The following is a 27,019-nucleotide window of genomic DNA, read 5'->3' on the forward strand; positions in this document are numbered from 1 at the left end:
TTGAATGGAGCCGAATTATAAGCTGACCTGCAATGGTGAGTCGATTATGTTTTACTGTTATAACCAAAAAATCTGTCTTCTTGCTCCATGACAGAGACCTCTTAGCAAACATCTGGAGAACATTCCACTGATTTAAAATGCTGCCCAGAGCCTGGACAATGATACATGAGGTTCCAAACTCTCTGGCAATATCAATCATTCTAAGGCCATCTTCAAGCTTTACGATAATTCTTCTCCACGTGAAATAATCTAGATGAGGTCTTTGAGACATTACAAGACATCCAAGTTTGCAATTTTTTTCTTCATGAAAAGAGCTTCCTTCAAACACAATTCACTTAATGCAACCTTTTGACTTTTATCCTGTTGAGTGCTACCACGTGACCCTTTTGTGTACAATTCGAAAATTTGAATATGTACCTGATTTCTACTCAAAACTGTCAGTTATACAAATTGCCACAAGCTGATTCATTCATCTTAATTTGCAGTTGTAATCTTCAGAAATAGTGTTAGTCCTTAGGTTTTGGACACCAGTGCATGAAAGGAGGGGGGGGGAAACAACAGGTATGAATAGAAATACATTTATTACTGGCAAACAATGTATTAATAATTTAAATTTGTGATATTATTGTGTGTATCCTATAAGTTGCTAAATGGAACAAATAACATGTGATCCTATAAACCCTACACATGAATATTTGCATTTATGATGGTATAATTGCCTTTTATCCTGTTGAGTACTACCACGTGATCTGTTTGTATACAATTTGAAAATTTGAATGTGTACCTGCCTTCTACTTAAAATCGTCAGTTATAGCACAAGCTGATTCATCCGAATCTGTAGTTGTAATCTGTTAATCAGTGGCTATTCTGCCTTATCAATAAATGAATTGTTATTGGATGCTGTGTGTGTCGAGAAGTGTGAAGGAATTCAAGAATAAGCATGATAGCTGGTATAAAATGTGGCCTCCATTGATTAATCTCTGACTCCCTGGAGGTCTCTTTTAATAATAATAATAATTTACAAAAAAGAAACTTATGAGGAGAGTGAAAGTAACTTGTTTAGGAAATAAAATAACCAACCAATAATAAACAGTGACTATATATATTTGGTAGCTGAGTAAATAACTATAGGGAGGGGCTAATCCAACAAACTAATGATGTTGATCAGAATATATTTGAGTTGATGGAGCAACAAATCATTCTGTAAAATTTGTTGTGCTCGTTATGTGAATTTATTTCTCTGTTTAATTTATATTTCACTTGCTTTTTCTAAGAATTTTATTCTATTCACTGATGATCAGTATACACTTTTTACACAGTAATAGAAATTATTTCTGATTATCAGAATTATTTGCACTTTTATAAATCCTACATCATTACTTTTTTTTTTTTTTTGACAGTGGCTATTCAGTCTTATCAATAACAGATACAATGTATCTTGCAAGTGCTAGTATTTTGTTTTAGATCAATTGCTAATTATAATGCAATAGTATTCATTTTTATTCAAGAATAGATGATTTTTACTATATGTGTTCTTTTTGAAGACTAGAATGTAAAGGTTCCTAGACCATGAAAAATATTCCATCCTTAACAGACACTATACTACAGAACAGAAGAAGCAAGAAAAACAAATAGTTTATAGTATCACTAAATATAGTACAGAGACATTTACAGTCTATGTACTATATTTAGCACCAATCAGTGTAATTAGAAACAACTGGAATGAACTTCGTACTAAAAATACTCCTCTCCCACACAGATACAATGATGCATGCATACAACCAAAACAGATTTATTGTAACTAAACAGTGTCTAACTAAACATAATTGCCCTAACATCATGTTTCAAATTTTCAGTGCTAGAAAATACTTGTAACAGCTGTTGTGAAGCAAATAAAGATGAACATGTCAGTGTAAAACTTGAAATGATTTTGAATTGCATTAGAGATTTTTGACATCAGTAAGACATTTTACAAATGTTAATTTTACAAATAAAATATTACTATTACAGGCAACTCCAAGGAGTCCTTAGACTCATCGAGGGAGGCCCGAAACATCTTGTCAAGAACAACTATTTACCTTCCACACAGTATCTATCATACTTTGCCTTGAACTCATTTACAGTCATGGCACCCACAACAGACTCTGGCAACTTAACTCATTCACCACTCTCCTAGTAAAAAACCTAGTTCTAACACCTTTGCTAACCACACTCTTGCCCAGTTTCCATTGATGGCCCCTAGTCCTCCCACCACCAGACCTGTTCCGAAAAATATCATCTGAATTAATCTTATAGAAATCCTTCAGAAATTTAAATGTCTCAATCATATCAGCCCTTTTCCTCCTATCAACCAATTTCTGCAACCCACAAATCTTCAACCTGTTCTCATAAGGTTCATTTCATAGACTTGCTATCATCAGGGTCATTCGCCTCTGGATCCTCTCTACCTCCTCCCGATCAAGAAGAAACCCTGGTGCCCAGATCTGGGTAGAGTAGTCAAGATTGGGTCTTATCGAGGCTCGATACAGAGGAACAATAACTTGTTTGTCTCTGCTTGTCAAGGTATTCTTCAGTAACCAAGTGATTTGATGAGCTGATTTAGCCACTTTTGCAATGTGTCCCCTAAACTTTAACTCCCTATCCACCAACACTCCCAAATCCCTGGCCTCTTCAATCTCCTGGAGTACAGTTCCACCAATGTGGTATACTGCTGCTAATCTTTTCATCCCAAAATGCATAACCTTACACTTTGCCACATTAAATTGATATCCATTCTCCTTAGCTCAGTCCTCCAATCTATCCAAATCATCCTGCAAAATTTTGACGACATGTGCATTCACTATTGCTCTATGCAACTTTGCATCATCAGCAAACAAGTGAACACTTCCTCTCAGATCATTTCTGATATCGTTAATGAACAAATTAAATAGTAGTGGTCCAAGAACAGAACATTGCAGCACACACCACTGGTCACAGGCCGTCTTTTTGGACTCTACTCCTGAATGAACTACTCTCTGATATCTCTCCATCAACCACCGTCCTTTCCATCTCACCAACCTTATATCCGTCCCAATATGCTGCAGTTTACCGATTAGAATTTCATGTGGTATCCTGTCAAAGGCCTTAGCAAGGTCCAGCAGTATCACTGTAAACCCATTACCCTTATCCAGTTCAGCCGTCACTGTGTTATAAAACGTGAGCAAGTTACTGAGACATGATCTACCCTTCACAAAACCATGCTGTCCCCCCATATGGTATCCCGTTATCATCTATCCATTCCTGTATTTTTCTCTTGCCTACTTTCTGCAAAACCTTGACAATGACTCCTGATATGCTGATTGGTCAGTAATTTTCAACAGCAGTCTTGGAACCTCCTTTATGTAGTGGTACTATTTTCCCCTCTTTTCACAAATATATACAGGTATCCCTCGATTAACGTGGTTAAGTAATCCCTCGATGTTACCGCGTATATCAAAATCACATTAATCAAATCTAATAATCAATGGTAAAAGTAAAAATCGTCCCTGATTGATTACTGTACTAATAGTTAATTTTGATTTCATTTTTTATCTTTTAGGAAAGATAAAAAATGAATGCAAAGTAAATGTTTAATAAATACTTGTATCTACATTAGTTACTGCGATTTTTTTTAATCAAAAGAAGTTATAAAGATCGTTTGAACAGTTTTTTTTTTTTTTTTTTTCTTATCGGCATAAATTCTATGATAACAAGCAAAATGACTCTGCAGACCTCAGCAAACAAGCACTCTCTGATTAACATCTGGATCCATATCCATTACTTGCTGCTTAAGCGATTCTAAACTGCGAAATATTCCATCCAGTTCTTTGACTGTTATTTCCTTTGGAACTTCATCTTCACATTCCATTTGTTCACTGTCTTCATATGCGTGCTGTTCAATTTCAAGAAGATCGTTGTCACTGAAATCTTGTGAATTTGAATCCAATAATTCTTTAACATCTTCTGCAACAAAACCAAGATCTTCACCAATTGCAACGATTTCTTTGGCCATGTTGTTCACAGGATTTTGAAAACAACCTAATTCGTTAGCGCAATCTGGCAGAAGGTTTTTCCAAACAGCTTTCATGCAACTAGAAGACACTTGCTCCCACGAGTCATGAATGTTTTCAATTGTGTGTTTAATGTGTTAAATTTTTTCCAAAATTCGTGAAGCGTAATCACATTTTCTCCCATCATTGTTTCTACTGCCTTTGAGAATGCCTTTTTAAGAAAATAGGCTTTGAAAGTTGCAATGATGCCCATGTCCATGAGTTGTAGCAATGATGTCGTATTTGGTGGGAAAAACAAAACTTTCACATTCTCACACAGATCATTAAGAGAATTTGGATGACGAGGCTAGCAGCCTCATGGCGTGAGCATGATTTTGTGTGGTAAATTTAAAGGAGCATTAATCAAAACTCTTGCCGCGTATATCAAGGGATTGCCGCGATAATCAAATCCTCATTAAGCAAAACCTCATTAAGCAAGTGATACCTGTACTGTAAAAGTTGAAACTACTACATGAGAGAGTTCTGAAAATGTAACTACCTGACACAGAAGCAGTATACATATGTTAAGGCTAGTTCAGGCCAGTGGTTTCTACATGTTAAAAATAAAGAAAAAAAAAGTGAAAAATTTAACAAAAACTTTCTTTTTTTTTTTTTTTTTGAAAGCTGCTCCAAAATGGAATATATAGTTGACTCTTGAACAACATGAGTTTGAATTGTGCAGGTCCACTCATACATGAATTTTTTTAAATAAATACATTGGAAAATTTTTTAAAGATTTGCAACAATTTGAAAAAAATTGGGGGTGCTTAAGGGTCAAAGCTGTATAATTGAGAGGAGACCCCCACATAGCCTTTAAAGGAGTGCGGAGAACCGACCAGGGCTTCTGACCTAATGTCCAATCCTCACCTTCTCGTGGTGCACCCTGTTGGGTATCTACCTGGATAATGAACGAACAAGGATGGGCTGGCAATTTGGGATTTAGCCAACCAAATTGTATTCTTCTTGGCTTAAACCAATATAGAAAATGATGGCATAACATGACAAAATTTCATGCCGGCTGGGGCTTTGCCTGGTTAAACAAGGCCCCTGTTGTTTTTGCCAGGTAACCAGGACGAAGAGCAAAAAGTCAGCTACTGGAACAAATCTGAAAGCACACCCCAACTCAACATCACCAGACTTAAAGATCAGTATTATCAACATAAGAAGCCTGAATGGCAAAGAAATGGAGCCAGCTTAGGAATCAGATAAGTACCAGATCGACATAATAGGGGTGACTCAAACAACAAAGACAAAAACTGGTGAGATCTTTCTGAGCAATAAACACAAAATACGAGGCTAATCTTCTTGAATGGCAGGCAGTCTCAAGTAGAGTGATGTGGGCAAACATCAGAATGGGGAATTGGACAATGAGACTTATTTGTGCCTATGGTCTCACAAAAGGTTCTACTAAGGTAGAAGTGGAGGAATTTTTTAATGCGTTAGCAAAAGCAACTGACACAATGAAAAAGGAAAAGTTGGTCCTTGTTGGGGATTTAAATAGCAGAGTAGGAAATGATTGTCAGACATACAAAAATATTTTGGGGAAAATTTGGAGAAAAGAGCAAAGCTGATAATAATGGCAAATACCTGTTGTTGGATTTCTGCTCAGGACATGGACTGGTTATTACTAACACCATGTTCCAACATAAAAATGTGCACAAATTCACATGGAGAAAAGAGGCAAGGAATAAGAAAAGTCTCATTGACTATGTTATTGTTGATAGTGATGTTTTCTCTCTGGTGCAGGAGACTAGAATGTACAGAGGATCTGAAATTGGAAGCGATCACTATTTAGTCTTGAGCAAGATAAAATTGAATTTCATATCGAAAAGAATAACATGTAAGAAAGTTTCAAAGCGAATAAAAGTTGAGCAGCTCTCAGATGTGAACTGTAGACTAAAATACACAAAGACTATTGAAGAAAAAATAAAAGAGTTTGAGAACAGGAATCAAACCTTGGAGATTCAGTGGCAAGCCTTGAAGAAAACCCTGATTGATTCAGCCAGAGGCATGTGGTGAGGTTGTCTGCAAGGATAGAAAAATCAGAACTCCATGATGGAAACAGGAAGTTAAAGAGGCAGTCAAGGAAAACAAGTCCTGGCAAATAAGTCAGCTGTTGCTCTTAGAGAATACAGAGACAAATGTAAGAAAGCGAAACACTGTGTAAAACTAGCTAAACAAAAGTCATGGGAGGACTTTGGCAAGAACATAGAAAATAAATATGAAGAAGATGGTAAGATATTCTGGAGGTTGTTGAAGAAGCTTAGAAATGGAGGAAAGAGTGCTATAAAAGGAGTTAAAGTTAATAAAGGTGACATGAAAGCTGGAGAAAAAGATATTCTTGAAGTATGGAGCAATTATTTTGAAAAATTGTTAAACGAAACAAGCATGGATAAGAGCACAGTGGTAAAAAACACTGACCATGCATGCAATCAGGAATACATATCCATACTTATCAAGCAATACTTAGTCTTTATTTGAGTTGTAAGTCAGCAGTTAGAATTGAAGGAAGTACAGGAAGATGGTTTAATGTTAAATCTGGTGTGAGACAAGGATGTACATTATCTGCTCTGTTATTCATTATTACTGGATCACATCATGAAGGAAAGTGGTATTAAACATTATATCATAATTGGGGATGTTGATGTCAGCTCTCTCTCTCTTTATGCGGACGATGTTATACTTCTAAATAAATCTGCTACAAGTCTGCAAGATTCTCTGACTAAATTGAATAACTGTTGTAATAGATATGGTATGAAGGTGAGCAATAAAAAGACAAAGACAATGAAAACAGGCAGAATCATTGAAAATGTCAACTGTGTTGTGAATGGAGAACCTGTGGAACAAGTAAAACATTTCAGCTACTTAGGCACGATTTTTAGTGAAGATGGTAAATTAAATATGGAAATAGACAACAGAATCAACAAAGCTGGTATGTTAGGAAGTGAATTGAATAAATTCATATGGAATAAGAGAGAAATTAGTCGGAACACTAAATTAGCTGTATACAAGACAGTGTTCAAACCAGTTTTAACTTATGGATCTGAGAGCTGGGTCAGAAGTAAAACACTTGACCAAAGACTAGAGATCGCAGATATGAGAGTCCTGAGAAAGATTATAGGCATGAACAGATGGCATCAATGGCAGTATCATATTAAAAACGAGGATATTAGGAAAGAACCTGACATTGTCAGTATCCAGGAATGCGTTAGCAGAGCTAATCTCGGGTGCTATGGTCACTTAAACAGAATGGGCGAGGAAAGATTAGCAAAACAAGTGTTCTCTGCCAGGTTGGCAGGAAAACAACCCAGAGGAAGACCAAGATATAGGTGGATTGATATGGTACAAAGTGCCTTAAACGATAGAAATATAAGATCTGATAATGTTGGAGTCTTGACAAGTAACAGACTGATTTGGAGGAAAATTGTAGATAGGAAGTTAATAATGATGTAAATTTTTCATGTAGTACTATCATATCCTGTACACTCCTTGAGAATATATGTCAGGAATTTAATGATGATAATGATTCATTCACATTTTTACATTATTGCTGCTTCTTCATTATCAATGAAGAAGGAGCAATAATGAAGCAGCAACTTCTTCGTTATCAATGCATGAATTGTTATATTTATAAATAAATATGAATTTCTTTTTAACATTATCTTTTCATTTTTGATGTCTAGTGTTAGTAATACATAACATATTACTAACATATTAATAATTAATATGTATTAATTAATTAGCATAAAATAAAAATTTTATAATAATTCATTAATTAATGTATAGGCTATGCTACCGTAAAGCAATCATATTGCTGCTTCTTCATTATCAATCATGAATTGTTATACCTGTAAATAAATATGAATTTATTTTTCACGTTATCTTTTCATTTTTGATGTCTAGTGTCAGTAATACGTTTAACATCTGCAATGTTTTGCATCATTATATGATGTAAAACACTGCAATATTGATGTGGGTACCGAAAAACATATGATTCATCTTGTAAACAGACAACGTAAACTTACAGAATTGATAAATACAGTACTGTAAATGTATTTTCTCTTCCTTATCATTTATAATATTATAATTAATAACATTTTCTTTTCTCTTGGAAGTTTATTTTGCACTTGGTTAGACTATAATAAATTTAGTTTAATCCTTTATCCAAGTGTAAGCAAACAAAGTTTGCACCTGAAATTATCTTCAGGAGTGAGGTAAGGTAGTGCAATACCAGGCAACTCCGAGCAAAGCTTGATCCACCTTTGCTCGGAGTTGCCTGGTGTTGCACTACCTTACCTCAGTCCTGAAGATAATTTCAGGTGCAAACTTTGCACCTGAAATGCAAACTTTGTTTGCTTACACTTGGATAAAGGATTAAACTAAATGTATTATAATTTCTTTTCTCTAGCTTACTTTGTTGTAAGAATACAGTATATAATATATACATAACATTCAAAATATCTGTTAACCAACTATTTATGTTATCAGTAAAGCTTACAGTCAACAGTAGGCTATTAGTAAAGTTTCTGGGGAGTCAAAAGTTATATGCAGATTTTCGTCTGAGCGGGGTTTCAGCACTCCCTAACCCCCCTCGTTGTTCAATGTCAATTGTAGTTAACAAATAAACACAATTACCCATTACATTTTAATTAAAAAAAATAAATAAAACTTAAACAGCTAAGGGAAGCACTCCTATAAGAGGAAGTTACTTTTACTGAATAAAGTTCTTCAGTCATGTAGTTGCTTCAGAGTCATATTCACGTCACTCATTTTTGGACAGAGAGAGAAAATCAGGGAACTTTCTCACATAGATGTTTCATCTCTGCAATTTGTATATTCTATAAATATTTCCATGAGAAATGTTCATCTGAAACAGCATCAATAATTCTCCCACTGTGTACAAAGCCCATTGGATCACATAGAGCTGCCACCCAACATACTTTCACAGTACAACTTGAAACCCAAACAAGTTTCTTTTCCTCCTCCTTTATCTGTGGTACTGTGGATTAGTCGCCCTCCCCGACATATTTCCCAAGGAATACAACATACAGGCTTTAAAATCAAATGTAAACAAGGTTCTCCTTTCCCAACCCGCTACCCATATATGGTACTAACGAACTATAGGTTGACCAGCCAACCTCTCATATATGGGTCCATCATAAAAAAAAACCTCTCCTGATCAGTGCAATCACTCCTGATGTGGAGTAGATGACATTTTTTTTTGAAGATGGGAGGAGTAAATCATGTGCTTCTTAAGGAAGGAATCAATCTTAATCTGTGTTCTTCATCAACAATTAAGTTCAGATTTTGCACAATGAGTTCTTTGTAGTCTGTATATCTAATATAAACCCTTTGCTAATATCAAGAATTTCTTCTTTAAAATGGTTTTTGGAATGAGACTGGACTCTCTACCTTTATTACTGAAGTGTGCCTGCATGCACATGTCTAATACAAGTGTATCAATCCCTGACGATGCTGATTTGACTTCGTCAAAATATAAGATAATAAGTAAATAATTTTATTTATTAACAAATATGTTGTCAATTTCCTGAAACAATATACGATGCACGAAACCTTGTTATCACTTCTGGGTGTAACTGCCACTAATGAGACCTCAATAAAGGTCAAACCTTATCTTAGTATTAACTCTTCCCATAATGCATAGCATTATACACACCAGAAAGGATGATGTGTGATTTGCACATGGGATACTAACGCAATTAATGTGAAGTCATTAGCTTCCATATACAAGTAGCCTAGTTATCAAGAAACTTCACATGCAAACTCTGTTTACTTACGCTTTATAAAGGATTAAACAATATAATTTCTTGGCATAATTTAACTGAGACTACAGTATTATACCAAAGCCATTTTCGACTAGAAAGATGGTAAAAAGAAAATTATACTTGACAAGAAATTAATTTCTCATTTAATCCTTTACCCAAGTATAAGAAAACTACTTCACATAAACCTATCAAGCACAGAAACTTAAAATGATATTTAAATTATAAAAGGAAGTTAAGAAAAAAATGTAATGAAGGAAAATGATGGTGCTATTACTCAGTAATGCATTTTTACATGGAGCTTTTAGAGATTATTGTAAATTAGTGTTTTTTTTATCATATTTTATATTTAAAAGCAAGTTTTAATACTTACGAATATACATCACTATCAACAATGACATCTGCATCAAAATTTGTCCATGTTGTAGAGAGATGCAGCTCTCTGAAATTAAGCAAAAAAAAATGGATGGAGCAAAAAATTTATTTAAAGAATTTAAAATTTTCAATTTTTAAATCAATTATTTATTAAAATAATTGCTAAAAAAAGGTGTTCATTCATTCTTTAAAAAAAGTGAGAAAACAAAACAAGAATGATGCACCTTTTCTTTTGAAATTTCATATATTTGAGATCAGTTTTTTTTTTTTTTTTTGGGGGGGGGTAATCAAAATATAGTTGTTATGATGATAAACTTATCATTATGCAAAATACCATTTCAATGCTGGAGATCAACTTTACAGGTATATTTCATCTCCTTATGAGTTTTTCCAGAAGAATAAAGTAAACAAACCATTCTTTAATCTTTTGGCTCAACTGCTTGTAGAAACTGAAAATGTATTATTTCATGGAAAGATAATTGCAAAGAAACTCTTAACTTGTTTTCTTTTGTCAACCATATTGGATTTTGTTGGAAATCCTGGCAAACATATGCTATGATGTCATTTGTTTAAAGTCGCAATTGTCCTGTTATTTAATGTAAATATGTTTTCCCTAATTTTACAGGTTCCCCCAAGCCTATATATTTGGTGTTTCACTATGCTACATAATTCAAACCTAAGTTTTCTTTTTTTATATACAGTCATCCCTCAACTTACGTCCGTTGGAGTTACGTCCTTTCGAAGATATGTCCATGATCCCATAATGGAATAAATAACATTTTCGACTATACTTTCAAACGACGCAAGCGAGCATAAAGTTAAAAGGTTTTTATTTAGCAACAATGCAGTAGCAACAGTGCATTCAGCTGCAACCTCCCTCGGCAGTCGCCACTTGGCTTCAACAGTTCCTCTGTTTGATTTTGTGTTTGAAAAATATGTTATTTGTGTATTTATCATTAAATATTTTGCAATATTTTGTGCAAAATGGTCCCAACATGGCCAATTAAAAAAACTAGTGAAGAATCACAGAAAAAAAGGCAAGCAACTGATCTTGAAATGAAATTGCAAGTTCAATGATAGCGACGAAGAAACGACAAGGCCCTATCAGTGATTGGTAAAGCTACTTCCATAATGCATAGAGGATCTGAACCAAAAGTGCATCCCACTTAGCACTATGACTATAACTTTTAAGGCACAAAGTCTCTTCAACATGTTGAAGGAAAAAGCAGGACCTGATTACGACTACAAATTCAATGCTTCTTCCGGTTGATTCATGAGATTCAAGCAGAGTTTTGCACTGCATAATGTGAAAATATATGGTGAATCTGCAAGTTCTGATGAGAAGGCTGCCAAGGAGTTTGTGGAGAAATTGGATAAAATTATAACAGAGGAAAATTATTTGCCACAGCAAATATTTAATATGAATGAGCCTTATTAAAAAGTGCCTGAGCAGACAATTCATCCACAAAAAGCTAAAATCTAATATCACAGGAATCCTCCTCAGGGTTGGGTTCTAGTGACCTAGATAGGTAGTCGGCCACAATGTTTGATTTCCCAGGAATATAGTTTACCTCCACATTGAACTCCTGCATCTCTAGGGACCAGTGCACAATTCTTTGATTCTTATCCTTCATCTATGGAATGAAGGATAAGGGCTTGTGGCCTGACCTGAGGATAATGTGTTGCCCCAGTAACATGTATCGAAACTTTCTAAGGCTGTATATGATTGCCAGGGCCTCTTTCTCAATTACAGAGTAGTTCCGTTCAGAGGGAAACAGTCTTCTGCTTATAAAGTCAATTGGCCTGAAAGTTTCTCCCTCTGCTTGCTCCAGTACCGCAGCAATGGTGTCCTTAGAGGCATCAGTGACAAAGAAGAATGTCTGTCCAAGCTTTGGATATGTGAGTACAGGTGACATGGTCAAAGCCTGATTCAAAACTTGATGTGCTCTCTGCTACTCCCTCTCCCGTGCAAACTTGATCTCCATTTTTGTAAGTCTCACTATGGGATCCATTAGTCTGGAGCACTCGGGAATAAACTTCCTGTAAAAGTTTACCATTCCTAGGTATCTCCTGACTTTTATCACTGTGGAGGAAGGCTTTGCTCTTAGTATGGCACTCACATTATCCCTGGAGGGTTTTATCCCTGTATCGTTTACTACATGTTCCACTTCCTTCAAAAAGAATCTAAATTTTGAGCATTTAAGTGACAGATGGGCCCTGCTCAGTCTGTCCAGAACCTTCAATAGGATTTCCTTGTGCTCTCTTAGAGTGGATGAGTAAATTAGCAGGTAATCCTGGAAGCACAAGACTTCCTTACCTAATATGTCAGCTAACATGGTGTTCATGAGGCTCTGAAAACTCATGGCTGAGTTCCTCGCTCCCTGGGGAAGTCGGCATAGTTGGTATTTTTGCGACTTTGTGGTGAAGGCAAAATACTGTCTGTCCTCCTTCCTGAGGGGAATTTGGTAGTAGCCAGAGTTCAGATCTAATTTCGAGAATATTCTTGCTCCCTCCTGGCCGACCAGTAATTCCTCTGTGTGAGCAAACAAAGTTTGTGCCTGAAAGTATCTTCAGGACTAGGGTAAGGTGGTACAACACCAGGCCACTCCTTGCAAAGGTGGAGCAAGCTACCAACACTCCTATCTCAGTATCTCCCATAATGCAAAACACATCTCCTTGTGGATATGTCTAATGTTATGCATTAAGGGAAGGGCCGCAACCCAGACTAGTTTTGACCTTTATTGAGGTCTCTTCAGTGGGAGCCAGGCCCAACTGGAGATACCAGGCAGAAGCATTAACAGGTCATCTCTACCTGTTGTACCACCTTACCCCAGTCCTGAAGATACTTTCAGGCGCAAACTTTGTTTGCTCACACTTGGATAAAGGATTAAACTAAATTTATTATACTCTAACCAAGTGAAAAATAAACTTTCAACATCATTCTCTAAATCCAGTAATTCCTCTATCGTGCACACAGGGAAGGCAATAGGCTGGATAACCTTGTTGACCTCCATCAGGTCTAGCACAAATCTCAGATCTCCATTTGATTTCTCCACAAGTATGAAAGGGCTGTTCCAACAAGAGCTCGACCTTTCAATAATTCTTGCCTTCTCATATTCTGTCAGGAGTTTCTCCAACCTGCCTTGGTGTTTCGGGGGGGTTTGATATTGTTTTGTATATATATATATTGGTGTTTCTGAGGTGACCTGCACTGTGTGCTCTAGCACATTAGTACATTTGTTAAAACTACTCTTTAACAAGATTGGAGTCGTGCAATTCCATGGCACTGTGTGCAAGCCTTTCCTTCCATTCATCATGATTCTCCTCTAACCCACTCGCATCAATCTGCATGTTTTCACTTGTTTTGCTCCCATTATTAAGGGCATGTCTAGGTTGGATGGTTCTTCCATAAAGGGAGAGAGATTGTTTTCCAAAATCACACACAAACCGTTTTTTTCTAAAAAATTCAGACCCAGAACAACCTGATTCTCAGGCCTGACATTTCAGGGAGAACTATTAGTTCGTGCATAAGGTTTACAGGGAAACAAGGTATGGATATCCATACCTTTATTTTTATAGTGGAAGAAAGCTCAATTCTGGCAATACCTACTAGTCTGTGGGGATTGCTGAAGCTCGATGAGTTCTCGGCACTCAGAGAGCTAAGCCGCTTGAACAGTGAATAAGAAATAACCAAAACTTGGGCCCCTGTATCTAGTAGGAAATTGCACGGGGCTCCTCTACAAATCCTTCCACTAGGGTGAGGTTCCCTTCACCTTGTACTTCCGGCAATGCCATGCTCTGCATCCTATAGAGCTTGCCTTCATCGTCTGCACTTGGAGTCAACCGGCTCTTGCCCCCTCTGAAAAGTCCCTTCCCCTGATTCCCCCAATACCATATTTCTCAAGTTAAGGACCTGAGCCATGTCCTCCAACACTCTCTCTCCTTTTCTCTAGCTGACCGGACTTGTTGGAGTGCCAACCACTCAAGGTGGGCTCCCTCCTTGGGTGAGGTTCTCAATTCTCGGGTGACTGTCAATATTCTATTGAGAAAACTAGTCACCCCTTCCCCTTTTCCCTGCAGGCATTTGTAAAGCTTCCTAAGTGTTTGAACAATCCCTCATTTCCTGGAAAATTCAGAGATGATTATCTTTTTCAAGTCCTCATAACTCAGGGGCCATCTTAAGATAGGGTGCTAGTAGAAAAAATTCCTCGCCTTCCCTATTTGCCTGCCACATAACAGTGTTAGGAGCTGTAAGTTGCTCTATCGACCAACCCCTTTTAAGCTCTTTTACGTACCTAAAAAACATTCCTACATCATCAGCGTTTTCTCCAGAGAACAGACAAAAAATCTGCTGGGGGGGGGGTATGCTTTTAAAAAATTCTGGGTCGCTCAGATCCGAATTAGATGGAAGAGACATTCTTATACGCTTGGCTTATACTCTTATATAAAGATTAAACTTCAAAGTTCCCTCCCTTTTGCTTTTTCCCAAATTTTCAAAATGTCGTGATTGCTGAGTATGAGACCGAAGACCAACTCACGGTATTTGATCCAGTTCTTTTATTTCTTTGGATCAACCACATCCTGTTAGCTGCACCATTTTTACGTCATTGTTTTCCTAAATATCTTACCTCTATTATTCTCCTTGTGCCTACTGAGATCTGGCTTCTAAACTGACTTTCTAGGGCCATTTCTCTCTTCAAGCTCAGAACAAATTTATTTGTTAATGCTGCACCAGTCAGAACACTAGGATAGAAATTTTTATCTGAAGAAACTTTCCCAGAATTCAAGTAATACTTTATATAGATTAAGTAGTTAGGTAGATTGAGTTCTCAGTATACGGTCATGGCCTTGACAATCATAAATTCCCCCTTTTTCTCTAAACATAGGTTCGATATTTTCGTGAGTAGTAAAATTCAATCTCTTACTCAGACAAACTCAGGTATACATGGGAAAACATATTTATTATTTATCTAAGAACATTACAATTTAAATAACATATAATCAAGCAAATCAAGGTTAATTCTAAAATACAAGTAAAGCATGGTAATAATAATCAAACAGACAGGCTATTCAAACACACTTATGAGACTCTTATGTTCATCTATATCACAAACAAGGATGTCGGTATTAAACTAGATTACAGCTACTAACAACCCATACACATTAAATTTGGTCTAGACAACTTATGAATGTAGACTACCAGTCCAATTCAATTAACACAGGAAACTGTCTCAAAAATCTCTCTCTCTTCTTTTCTAAACTCTGTCCATTTTACACCTTCGTCACCAATAGATAACACATAAAAAGGAAGATTTGTACATTACCACCTTGTTAAATGATTTCTCGTTCCTTCCGTCTGTTCTTTGTTATAGATTGTCCCTCTGCATGATGGATTGCCACCACGTGGGAGTCACGTGCTCATCCTGAATTCGCAACTTGTTTCTTCTGGGCTTACGAACTTTTCGAGTCACCGCTTCTAACACGATTTACCTTCAAAGGAATCCTTTGCTGCTTTCTCATCAGTTAGATCCACACCGATGGTCTAAAACTCGAACACTACCATCATCTCGTGCTATACTTTCTTCGACTTGCATCGCTCAGCAATGGGAAACACACTACTGCTTTGCCATCTTCACACGTCTTGTCAGGTATCAGGCATGCCGATCCGCTCGGGAACTTTGAGCAGGAGACCCACGGGGAGGGCACACGCGACCAGGGAACACCACAGGAACCAGGAGAAAAAACGTAAAAAGAAGCAAAAAGTAAGTCTCTCTCTCTCTCTCAACGATATGAATCTGTTTTAAACCCCATTATATCACCCTCTTTCCGCGCTCCAAACTTGTCTATGACGCTATCCCATTTGCTTTCCGAGTGACGTCACCTCCTTGCTGTACGCGCATTGCTATTCACGGGGAATCGCTTTTCTCGATGAGTAGTCATTCACGAATGACTACTCATCGCTCGTTACATCATCTTTGGTGGTCAAACTGTAACCTTTGAACTTTCGTTCGCACGATGATACACGACTTTATACATGGCATATTTTAACATTGATGTTTTTGACAAATTAAGAATCCATCTATTTTAGACAATAACCTTAAACATAGTACAATCTAATATTTATGTCATTCTTTGATTTCATTTTAATTTAAGATTCAACCTCTTCTTTTATATTTTAATTCTTTTTTAACCAAAGTTAATATCTGCATCTTCACATATTATGTCTGTTTTGCCAAGAGTACATGTGTACTTTTGCTTGATATTGTTCCCTGAGGCAGTTCTTGATAGAGCCATCATAGAAGATCTAACACTGGTCTCCGAAGAAAACCAATCAGTTTTAAACAGCTGTCGGACCAGTGAAACCTTATCAAAATGGACCAATAGGAGGCAAAAAACTTGGACGTTGGGCAAAGCAATCATGTATCCTATAAGGTCCGTCTAGGGCAACTTGTAAATGCCAGCGAGTGTATTCCCATAACCTCTCTGGTCAAATTTCGTATGAAACTTTTATAGTTTCTGTATTCGGCTTTGAAATAATGCTGGATTTAATATCCACCTGATTTATATAATTTTGCATCACTGAAATGAAGCTGTTTGGTTCTTCATCATCATCATCATCAAATTCCTGCCATGTACCCTCAAGGGGGTGTACAGGATATGACAATACTACATGAAAAATTTACATCATTACTAACTTCCTATCTACACTTTTCCTACAAATCAGTCTGTTGCTTGTCAAGACTCCAACATTATCAGATCTTATATTTCTATCGTCTAAGGCACTTTGTACCGTATCAATCCACCTATATCTTGGTCTTCCTCTGGGTCGTTTTCCTGCCAACCTGGCAGAGAACACTTGTTTTGCTAATCTTATCTCTCCCATTCTATTTAAGTGACCATACCACCTGAGATTAGCTCTGCTAACGCATTCCTGGATACTGACAATGTCAAGTTCTTTTCTAATATCCTCATTTTTAATATGATATTGCCATTGATGCCATCAGTTCGTGCCTCTAATCTTTCTCAGGACTCTCATATCTGTGGTCTCTAGTCTTTGGTCAAGTGTTTTGCTTCTGACCCAGCTTTCAGATCCATAAGTTAAAACTGGTTTGAATACTGTCTTGTGTACAGCTAATTTAGTGTTTCGACTAATTTCTATCTTATTCCATATGAATTTATTCAATTGACTTCCCACCATACCAGCTTTGCTGATTCTGTTGTCTATTTCTATATTTAATTTACCATCTTCAGTAAAAATCGTGCCTAAGTAGGTGAAATGTTTTACTTGTTCCACAGGTTCTCCATTCACAACACAGTTGACATTTTCAATGATTCTGCCTATTTTCATTGTCTTTGTCTTTTTATTGCTGACCTTCATACCATATCTATTACAACAGCTATTCAATTTAGTCAGAGAATCTTGCAGACTAGTGGAGGATTTATTTAGAAGTATAACATCATCCGCATAAAGCAAAGAGCTGACATTAACATCTCCAATTCTGATATCAGGTTTAATACCACATTCCTTCATAATGTGATCCATATAGATAATGAATAACAGAGGGGATAATGTACATCTGTGTCTCACACCAGATTTAACATTAAACCATCTTCCTGTACTTCCTTCAATTCTAACTGCTGACTCACAACTCAAATAAAGACTAAGTATTGCTTGATATAATGCCCCATTGACACCATATAACTGCAGCGTATTGAATAGCTTCTCTCTTGGCACCTTGTCATATGCCTTTTCCAAATCGACAAAACATAAATACAGATCTTTGTTATATTCCCATGCTTTCTCGACTATTTGTCGTAAAGTGAAGATCTGATCCTGACAGCCTCTATTTGACCTGAATCCAGCTTGTTCTTCACCAAGCTTTTCTTCCACAATTCTTCTCAACTGTTTCTCAAGTATACTTGCATAGATCTTGCCAGGAACACGCAGAAGGGAAATACCTCTGTAATTCTCACATTCAGTTTTATTTCCCTTTTTATATATGGGTACTATGAGAGCTCTACGCCAATCATCGGGAATTCGTCCCTCTCTGTATAGGCTTTCTGAACTATGCGGTGCGGCCACTGTAAGACTTTTATACCACCATACTTCAGCATATCTGGTCGAATATCATCTACTCCTGCTGCCTTTCCACATTTCAAGCCTTTGATGGCTTTTTCTACTTCAAGTATGGATATGTATTCCTGACTGCATGCCTGGTCAGTGTTTTTTATCACTGTGCTGTCATCACTGCGTGTTTCATTTAGCAGTTTTTCAAAGTAATTACTCCATACTTCAAGGATTTCTTTTTCTCCTGTTTTCATGTCACCTTTATCATCTCTAACTCCTTTTACAGCACTCTTTCCTCCATTCCTAAGCTTCTTCAACAACCTCCAGAATATTTTGCCACCTTCTTCATATTTATTTTCTATATTCTTGCCAAAGTCCTCCTATGACTTTTGTTTAGCTAGTTTTACACACTGTCTAGCTTTCTTACATTTGTCTTTGTATTCTGTAAGAGTAAAAGCTGACTTATTTGCCAGGAACTTTTGATATGCTTTCTTCTTTTCCTTCACTGCCTCTTTAACTTCCTGTGTCTACCAGGGAGTTCTGATTTTTTTATCCTTGCACACAACCTCACCACATGCCTCTTTGGCAGAATCAATCAATGTTTTCTTCACAGTTTGCCACTGAATCTCCAAGGTTTGATTCCTGTTCTCAAACTCTTTCATTTTCTTTTCAATAATCTTTCTGTATTTTAGTCTACAGTTCACATCTGAGAGCTGCTCAAATTTTATTCGCTTTAAAACTTTTTTACATGTTATTCTTTTCAATATGAAATTCAATTTTATCCTGCTCAAGACTAAATAGTGATCACTTTCAATTTCAAATCCTCTGTACACTCTGGTGTCCTGCACCAGGGAGAAAACATCACTATCAACAATAACATAGTCAATGAGACTTTTCTTATTCCTAGCCTCTTCTCTCCATGTGAATTTGTGCACATTTTTATGTTGGAACATGGTGTTAGTAATAACCAGTCCATGTCCTGAACAGAAATCCAACAGATATTTGCCATTATCATTAGCTTTGTTCTTTTCTCCAAATTTTCCCAAAATATTTTTGTATGTCTGATAATCATTTCCTACTGTGCTATTTAGATCCCCAACAAGGACCAACTTTTCCTTTTTCATTGTGTCAGTTGCTTTTTCTAAAGCGTCAAAAAATTCCTCCACTTCTACCTTTGTAGAACCTTCTTTGGGACCATAGGCACAAATAAGTCCCATTGTCCAGTTCCCCATTCTCATATTTGCCCACATTACTCTACTTGAGACTGACTGCCATTCAAGAAGATTAGCCTCGTATTTTGTGTTGAATACTATGGCTACTCCTTCTTTTCTTGATTGTCATTGCCTGAATATAACATTTTGTATTTATTGCTCAGAAAGATCTCACCAGTTTTGGTCTTTTTTGTTTCAGTGACTCCTATTATGTCGATCTGGTACTTATCTAATTCCTCAGCTAGCTCCATTTCTTTGCCATTCAGGCTTCTTACGTTGATAGTACCGATCTTTAACTCTGGTGATGTTGAGTTGGGGTTTGTTTTCAGATTTGTTCCAGTAGCTGACTTTTCACTGTTCGCCCTGGTTCCCTGGCGAAAACAACGGGGGCCTTGTTTAACCGGGCGACGCCCCAGCCGGCATGAAATTTTGTCATGTTGTACCATCATTTTTGTATTTTGGTTTAACCAATAAGAATACAATTTGGTCGGCTAAATCCCAAATTGCCAGCCCCTCCTCGTTCGTTCCGTATCAAAGTAGATACCCAACAGGGTGCACCACGAGAAGGTGAGGATTGGACATTAGGTCAGAAGCCCTGGTCGGTTCTCCGCATTCCTTTAAAGGCTATATGGAGGTCTCCTCTCAGTTATACAACTTTGACCCTTAAGCACTCCTGTTTGGTTCTTTATTTTAGTAAATATGTATGTATGTATGTGTGTGTGTGTGTGTGTGTGTATATACCCTGCTTTATTATGTCCATCAGCTGTTCACTTCATATCACAAAGCGTATGCTGTATTGCCTGATTTGCTGTAGAGTGAATGATGTGACGACAGCCTGGATACATTCATGGCAATGCGATGAAGATAATGCTTCTTTACTACTTGATGACTGTTTCATGCACTCAGTATTATAAATTTCTAAAGATTATTTTAATTATAACAATGCAGGAAGGTATGTACATCTTGATAATGTTAAACTGGAAAACTATTTCCAATTTAGCAGCAACTTAGACTAGTGACTTAAACCATGAGGTGCAGTTAAGCTTAGTGGTCTCAGTAGTCATTCATCAACAGCAAAGCTACAAACACTGCCATTATATTCTTCTTATGGTCAAATATTTTAGCATACACAATTATCAATATAACTTGTTTTGTTTTGTAGGGTTCTGTGGAGACAGGATATTTTTAGAACTGTTTTTTCCAGTATAAAACCACAAATAAACTATTTTTATTGTGGCTAGTTTCGTGAAATACTTTGTTTCACTCCATCAGGAAATAACATGAATAAACTAAAAACTAGAAGCCAAGTATTAACAGTTAACATTTCTAGTGAAAAATATTTGAAAACGTTTAAACAACAAAAGTGTGCATTCACTATTATGCTGGCTGCTGGTTTGTGGGTTGCTGTAACATACGACTGGTAAATACAAGTGTGTCATGATGGATTAAAGAACAGACTTAATGTAAAATCATCCCTTGTTTTTGTTACACTGTAGATGATGCTTAATCATTTCAGCTAAATGCTTTTGAGTAAAAATGGTAGGTAATCTATGTGGAGAATTATAGTTTCTTGCCATTCTAATTGATGTGTTTCTGTTGTATGTGTTGCCTGCCTTGATTTGTGCTTGTTTTCATTTTCAACATCTGTGAAGTGTTCTGAACAGCATATCTCTCCAGATCTGCCAGTCTGATCTTATGGACCCCAGGCAGTTTTCTGAGGAGCAGATGAAGGTTTAAGAGGTTTCAGATGTTCAGAGATTTTGTTGATTGGGTAGAATGAAACTTTTAGGTTTTATTGCTGAAGCAATCTTGCTATTTTATCTGTGACTGAACATTGGTCAAAAAATTCTATTTCAACGTCCGAAACTAGCAAAACATTATTCCATATATACCGTATATAGGATGATGGCATATAAGACGAGGCCTATATGCCGTCATCCTATTTTTAGGTTTTAAGCTTATGTTGGTTGTATAAGACGACCCCCCCCCAATTTCTTCTTTCTTGTATTAATGCAACGTTAGGTATTGTTATTATATCCGTTATTTTTTTGCATAGCATAGATTTAGTATTTACGTGAATTACACTAATTAAAAGTGATTAGCCCCGATTTTAATTAATTATTAATTATATTTTTTTAATTTTAGGATTATTAAAATTGTTATCATTTAAAATCATGGAATCAGCAACAAAATGAAGAAAGTATGAAGCTCGATTTAAAATAAGGGTAATTGAAATGGCAAAGCAAACTAAAACTAATAACTGTGCTGCTGCAAGAAAGTTTGACATAAGTGTCAAACTTCCGAGAAGATAGTAAGAGGAAAAAAGAAGGAAGGAAGGAAGAAAGAAGATATTTTAAAAAAATTGCCAAAGAAAAAATGTGCAATGAGAACGGGGATCACTCGATGGTCGCAACTGGAAAATCACATCGCAGAATGGTTATCTTGTTACAAGAAATATGATTACAGCATATGCACTAAAATGGTCAAGATTGAATCTGGATGAAAGTATAGAATTTCAAGCTACTTCAGGATGGTGTAATCGTTTTATGAACAGACAAAATCTGGTAATACAACAAAAAATGAAAATTGCTCGAAAACGAAAACACGCTTCCCTTTTTATACTTGCCGTATAAGACGACTCATGATTTCGAGAGGTTTTCTCTAGTATTTAAGAGTCGTCTTATATGGCGACATATACGTCATACATACAGTACAATCAGTCAGTCAATCACAGATCAAATAGCAAGATTGCTTCAGCAACAAAACCTAAACATCTCCCCTTACCCAATCAACAAAATCTCTGAAAATCTGAACACTCTTAAACCTCCAAAACTCTCACTCAATAAACCAGGCATCCACAAGATCATTTTCGATGTGTGCAGATGTCATAACAGTATTTATGACAGGACTGCGTATCTTCAGTGTTGTGATTTTTTTTTTTTATGCTATGTTTATAAAACTGACAGTTTCCACATAAAAATATACAGGAACATTCCAAAATAGCTGTATTTCTATTTCTGTGCTGGAAACACCAGCTCGAAACTTAAGTAAGCTGTTGGTTTTCGTACTTGCTTTAAAAGAAACTGAATATACTTGCACTTATATATATATATATACTGAAGATACAGGTATGAGTAGTGATTTCTTGCAGAATTGCGTGCAAGGAAATCAATTGCTGCAGTTTCTCTTAGAGAACTTCCATTAATTGAAAACACTTGACCTCCTTAGTCAAATTTTCTGTTATGTCTATTTGAGTCTTTGACTGAAATATGGTCACACACACATACTACACAACTGTGTTGTGTAGTGTGTATGTGTGTGAATGAACAATTAATACTTACACTACAGGATCTTCTAGCCCGCCACAGGGTAACCTTCCTAATTCTGAAAGAATTATGCTTTCTTCCAACTCTTCAAAATCTGAAAGGTTCAGGCTCTTATAAATAAAACAAAAATGGCTTTTTTTATTTATTTTAAAGAACTATTTAAAACTTAAAATTTATCTAAGTCCAGAATTTGTAATGAATTTATTTTTGTATTGAATTTTTATGAATTTATATTTAAATTTGCACCCAATGGCAATGATAAATTAACTATTGCTGTTAATTTATCATAATGACATATGCATAAATACTTTATATATACACTGCTTGGAGAGAGGTCAACAGACACCTCCATGGACTAGGTGCAACATGCCATATAATGAGTCATGTATTTGTAGCTCGTATAAATTGGAGGAATATGATGCTCTCAAGTCACTCCAACTGTGTCTGGATGAAATGGCTGCAAGAAGGAAACGGACAGAGTTAGAAGGAAGCATTGTGATAGGGCCATGTTGCAGGTCTATATGTTTGGTAAATTGTTGATAGGCCCACAATCAGAGATACAATCCCAGGTCAACAATCAGAGATACCATACTGAGATGGACATGCAGGGAGTCAACTGCAAGTTCTACCTGCAGTTGATCCATCACACTGTAGGTAGCATCCACAACACTTTGTAACATCAACACATTGGTATGGATGCTACGAAGCATAATGTGTAAAAACGCCATTTCTCAGCCAACATGTTGAATTCGGAATTTCAGGCAATGACTGGAACACAAATCTGCACAAAAACATTCAGAAAAGAGCTCACAACATGGGTTCCATGATAGGACTGCACTATACAGATATCCCACATTACCCAAACTAACATCTTCAGTAGTGCAAACAGCATGTACAGTGGGATGTGGAAGCTTGGAAAGGTTGTGTTATGGAGCAACAAATATGCTATATGCTCTACCAAGCAGATGCCCGGTGAACATCTCTTACCAGAGTGTGTAACCCCAACTTTGAAATTTGGAGGTGGCAGTGTGATTGTATGGTCCTGTTTTTTCTGGTTTGGCCTTGGATCTCTGTTTGTGGTCCCATGAACATTGAACTCCAAGAGGTATTTAAACATCCTAGACAATGCAATGTTTCCTACTTTGTGGTGTTACTATGGAATTGATCATTGTCTCTTTCTGCAAGACAATGGACAGTTCATAGCAGGCCTATAGAAGCAACCAATTTTGTATTTTGTCCTATTGGTCTCCATCTCACATCCGACTGACTCACAAGAATTGCCATCTGCCCAACTGACTTCTACTCTTGTTGACTGCAATTCATCTGCTAACATCAGCAGTACCCCACCTCCCTGTCCTGTCTACCATATCCTCCCTGAAAATACTAACTCCATTACATTCTATCCCTGTAACTACATCATCTACTGTTAGCCAAGTCTCACTAATGCCTATAACTTTGGCAAGGTTGCACTAACAAATGCCAAAAACTCCTCTGTCTTATTCCTGATACTTCTGGTATAAGTATATAGAAACTTGAACATTCCCTTAGCCCCCCCCCCCCCCAAACACTTTTTGACCACCCAGTCAATACTGTTGCCTGAAAGACCCGATTCCTCTTTTTTTTTTTTTTTCATTCACATGCTCATTTTCTTCATGAGTGCCTTCTCACACACTCTCCCTGCATTTACCTAATTTTTTTTAGTTTTCCATACTTTGTGCTGTCACACTCTCAAAGAACTCAAGCAACAAGTCCACAAAATCATGTTCTTTTTCACTTCTTCCAATACCTCTTTCACATCCTCCCTCAAACAATACTTCTTGCCTCTCGGGTCAATTAGTTTCAGCCAAAACAATCGATTCTTTTACCTTTCCTTTCTGCTTTCTGACAGTATCACTAATATTTTAATTTTCACACCTGAGAAGCATGGTTTTGTAGCACTTTCATGAAGTATTCCCCTTACCATAGAATCACCATAAAAATAATCTGTTTGCACTCTTTCTCTTATTTATTTTTGCAATATTCTTTTTTTTTTTCGGATCTTGATCTCGGTTCGACTAATCTCTTGTTCATATTTATGAATTTAGGGACACAAAACACACGTGTTGAAAAGATTATTTTACTGATTAATAATAAAATAATAACTTTATGTTTCGACCCCTGTATTGAGGTCATCTTCAGAAGGTTTATTCATTAGTATAAATAATAATTATAATAAATAATAATTCAGAAGTATAAGTTCTTATACTTCTGAATTAGTAATAATTCAGAAGTATAAGAACAAGCTACATGCTGTTGCACTCTAAACAAGTAAATTACATCTATGTTGTTAACTAATCTTTTTTCTTAGCCTGCCCTCTAGTTAAAAAAAAAAAAATAAAAAAAATAAAAAATAAATAAATAAAATAAAAACTACAATAAACTCTGCTACTACTAGGATTCTTCTTCACGTACTAGGATTCTTCTGGAATTATACAGTTTATATTGTTATATTACGATTATCTTCTGGATTACTAGGATTCTTCTTCACGTACTAGGATTCTTCTGGAATTATACAGTTTATATTGTTATATTACAATTATCTTCTGGATTTGTACAATACAGGTTGCTCTTGAATGTTCAAGGGAAAAAAAACAAAAACAAAAAACACTTCACCAATACATCTCACAAATTCTACACTGCACAAAATCATGTAAATTTAGCTAAGTTATTTTAGCTACCAATGTTCTCCTCTGCATAGGTGCCACACCCAACACAAAAACGAGGGGTCATAAGCACCCTTAAACACAGAGCTCAAACCATTTGTTCAAATGAACAAGCTCTTAACCATGAATATGAGACCATCAAACATACCTTTATAAAAAATGGATACAGTATAAAAACCATTCATGAGATCCTCCACAAAGATACCACTAATAACAAAAAAGATTTCAAGAATGCTACTGCTATACCATATGTTAGAGGCATTTCAGAAAAAATAGACAGAACACTACACAAATACAACATCAAAACCACCTTTAAACCCCCGGCAAAATTAAGACGCCTACTCAGTTCTTCCAAGGATCCCCTGCCACACTTAGCCCACCGGGGTTTACAAAATAGATTGCACATGTAACACACCATACATAGGGGAAACAGGGCGAACCATCCCAATCAGAAAGGATGAACACAAATGTCACATAAAATACCTCCATTTTGGAAAAACCGGCCTTTCTGACCATGCACTCCAAACATACCACGGAATTGACTGGAAAGGTACCAAGTCCCTACACCACACTAAAACCTGGTTCGAGCGGAAATTCAAGGAAGCATGTGAAATGCTCAAACATGATCCAAATCTGAATAAAAATGATGGTCTAACAATTCCAAGAATGTGGAGAACCCATCTACAACCTTCATAACAACCACGAAGAAAAATCTCAATACAAGCCCTAGTGAAGTGGTTTTCTTTTTTTTTCTTGAACATTCAAAAGCAACCTGTACTGTACAAATCCAGAAGATAATCGTAATATAACAATATAAACTGTATAATTCCAGAAGAATCCTAGTACGTGAGGACTTTAGCAGAGTTTATTGTAGTTTTTATTTTATTTTTGTTTATTTTAATTTTTATTTATTTTATTTTTTTTAAAATTTTTTTTTTTCACTAGAGGGCAGGCTAAGAAAAAAGATTAGTTAATAACGTAGATGTAATTTACTTGTATAGAGTGCAACAGCATGTAGCTTATTCTTATACTTCTGAATGTATCCTTCTGAAGAAGACCTCAATACAGTGGTCGAAACGTAAAGTTATTATTTTATTATTAATCAGTAAAATAATCTTTTCAACACGTGTGTTTTGTGTCCCTAAATTCATAAATATGAATGCTGATCACCGTGTAACCTTAAAAGAAAGAGTAATCTCTTGTTGTTTTTGGAGCTTTACAACTGTGCACTTTGTTCTGTGAAGGACTATATGGAAGTGCACTATTTCTTTATTCATCATCATCATCATCAAATTCCTGCCATGTACCAACAAGGGGTGTACAGGATATGATAGTACTACGTGAAAAAATTATATCATTAATAACTTCTTATCTACAATTTTCCTCCAAATCAGTCTGTTACTTGTCAAGACTCCAAAATTATCAGATCTTATATTTCTATCGTCTAAGGAACTTTGTACCATATCAATCCACCTATATCTTGGTCT

The 27,019-nt window shown here is 36.2% G+C and overlaps 1 protein-coding gene across 1 annotated transcript in view; it reads right to left on the reverse strand.

Moving 5' to 3' along the window:
* Positions 1 to 27,019, reverse strand: part of Rab3GAP1 (RAB3 GTPase activating protein subunit 1) — a 584,727-nt gene that overhangs the window by 395,009 nt on the left and 162,699 nt on the right. Inside the window, exons 9-10 of the mRNA XM_090395461.1 lie at positions 22,846 to 22,924; positions 10,224 to 10,292 (exon numbers count right to left, since the gene is read on the reverse strand). Coding sequence (XP_090251587.1) covers positions 10,224 to 10,292; positions 22,846 to 22,924 — 148 coding nt within the window. The remainder of the gene's footprint in view (positions 1 to 10,223; positions 10,293 to 22,845; positions 22,925 to 27,019) is intronic.

Source organism: Typopeltis vanoorti, chromosome 7, assembly GCF_054136105.1.
Source record: "Typopeltis vanoorti isolate ZY-2024b chromosome 7, IOZ_Tvanoo_1.0, whole genome shotgun sequence".
Taxonomy (NCBI): Eukaryota; Metazoa; Arthropoda; class Arachnida; order Uropygi; family Thelyphonidae; genus Typopeltis; species Typopeltis vanoorti.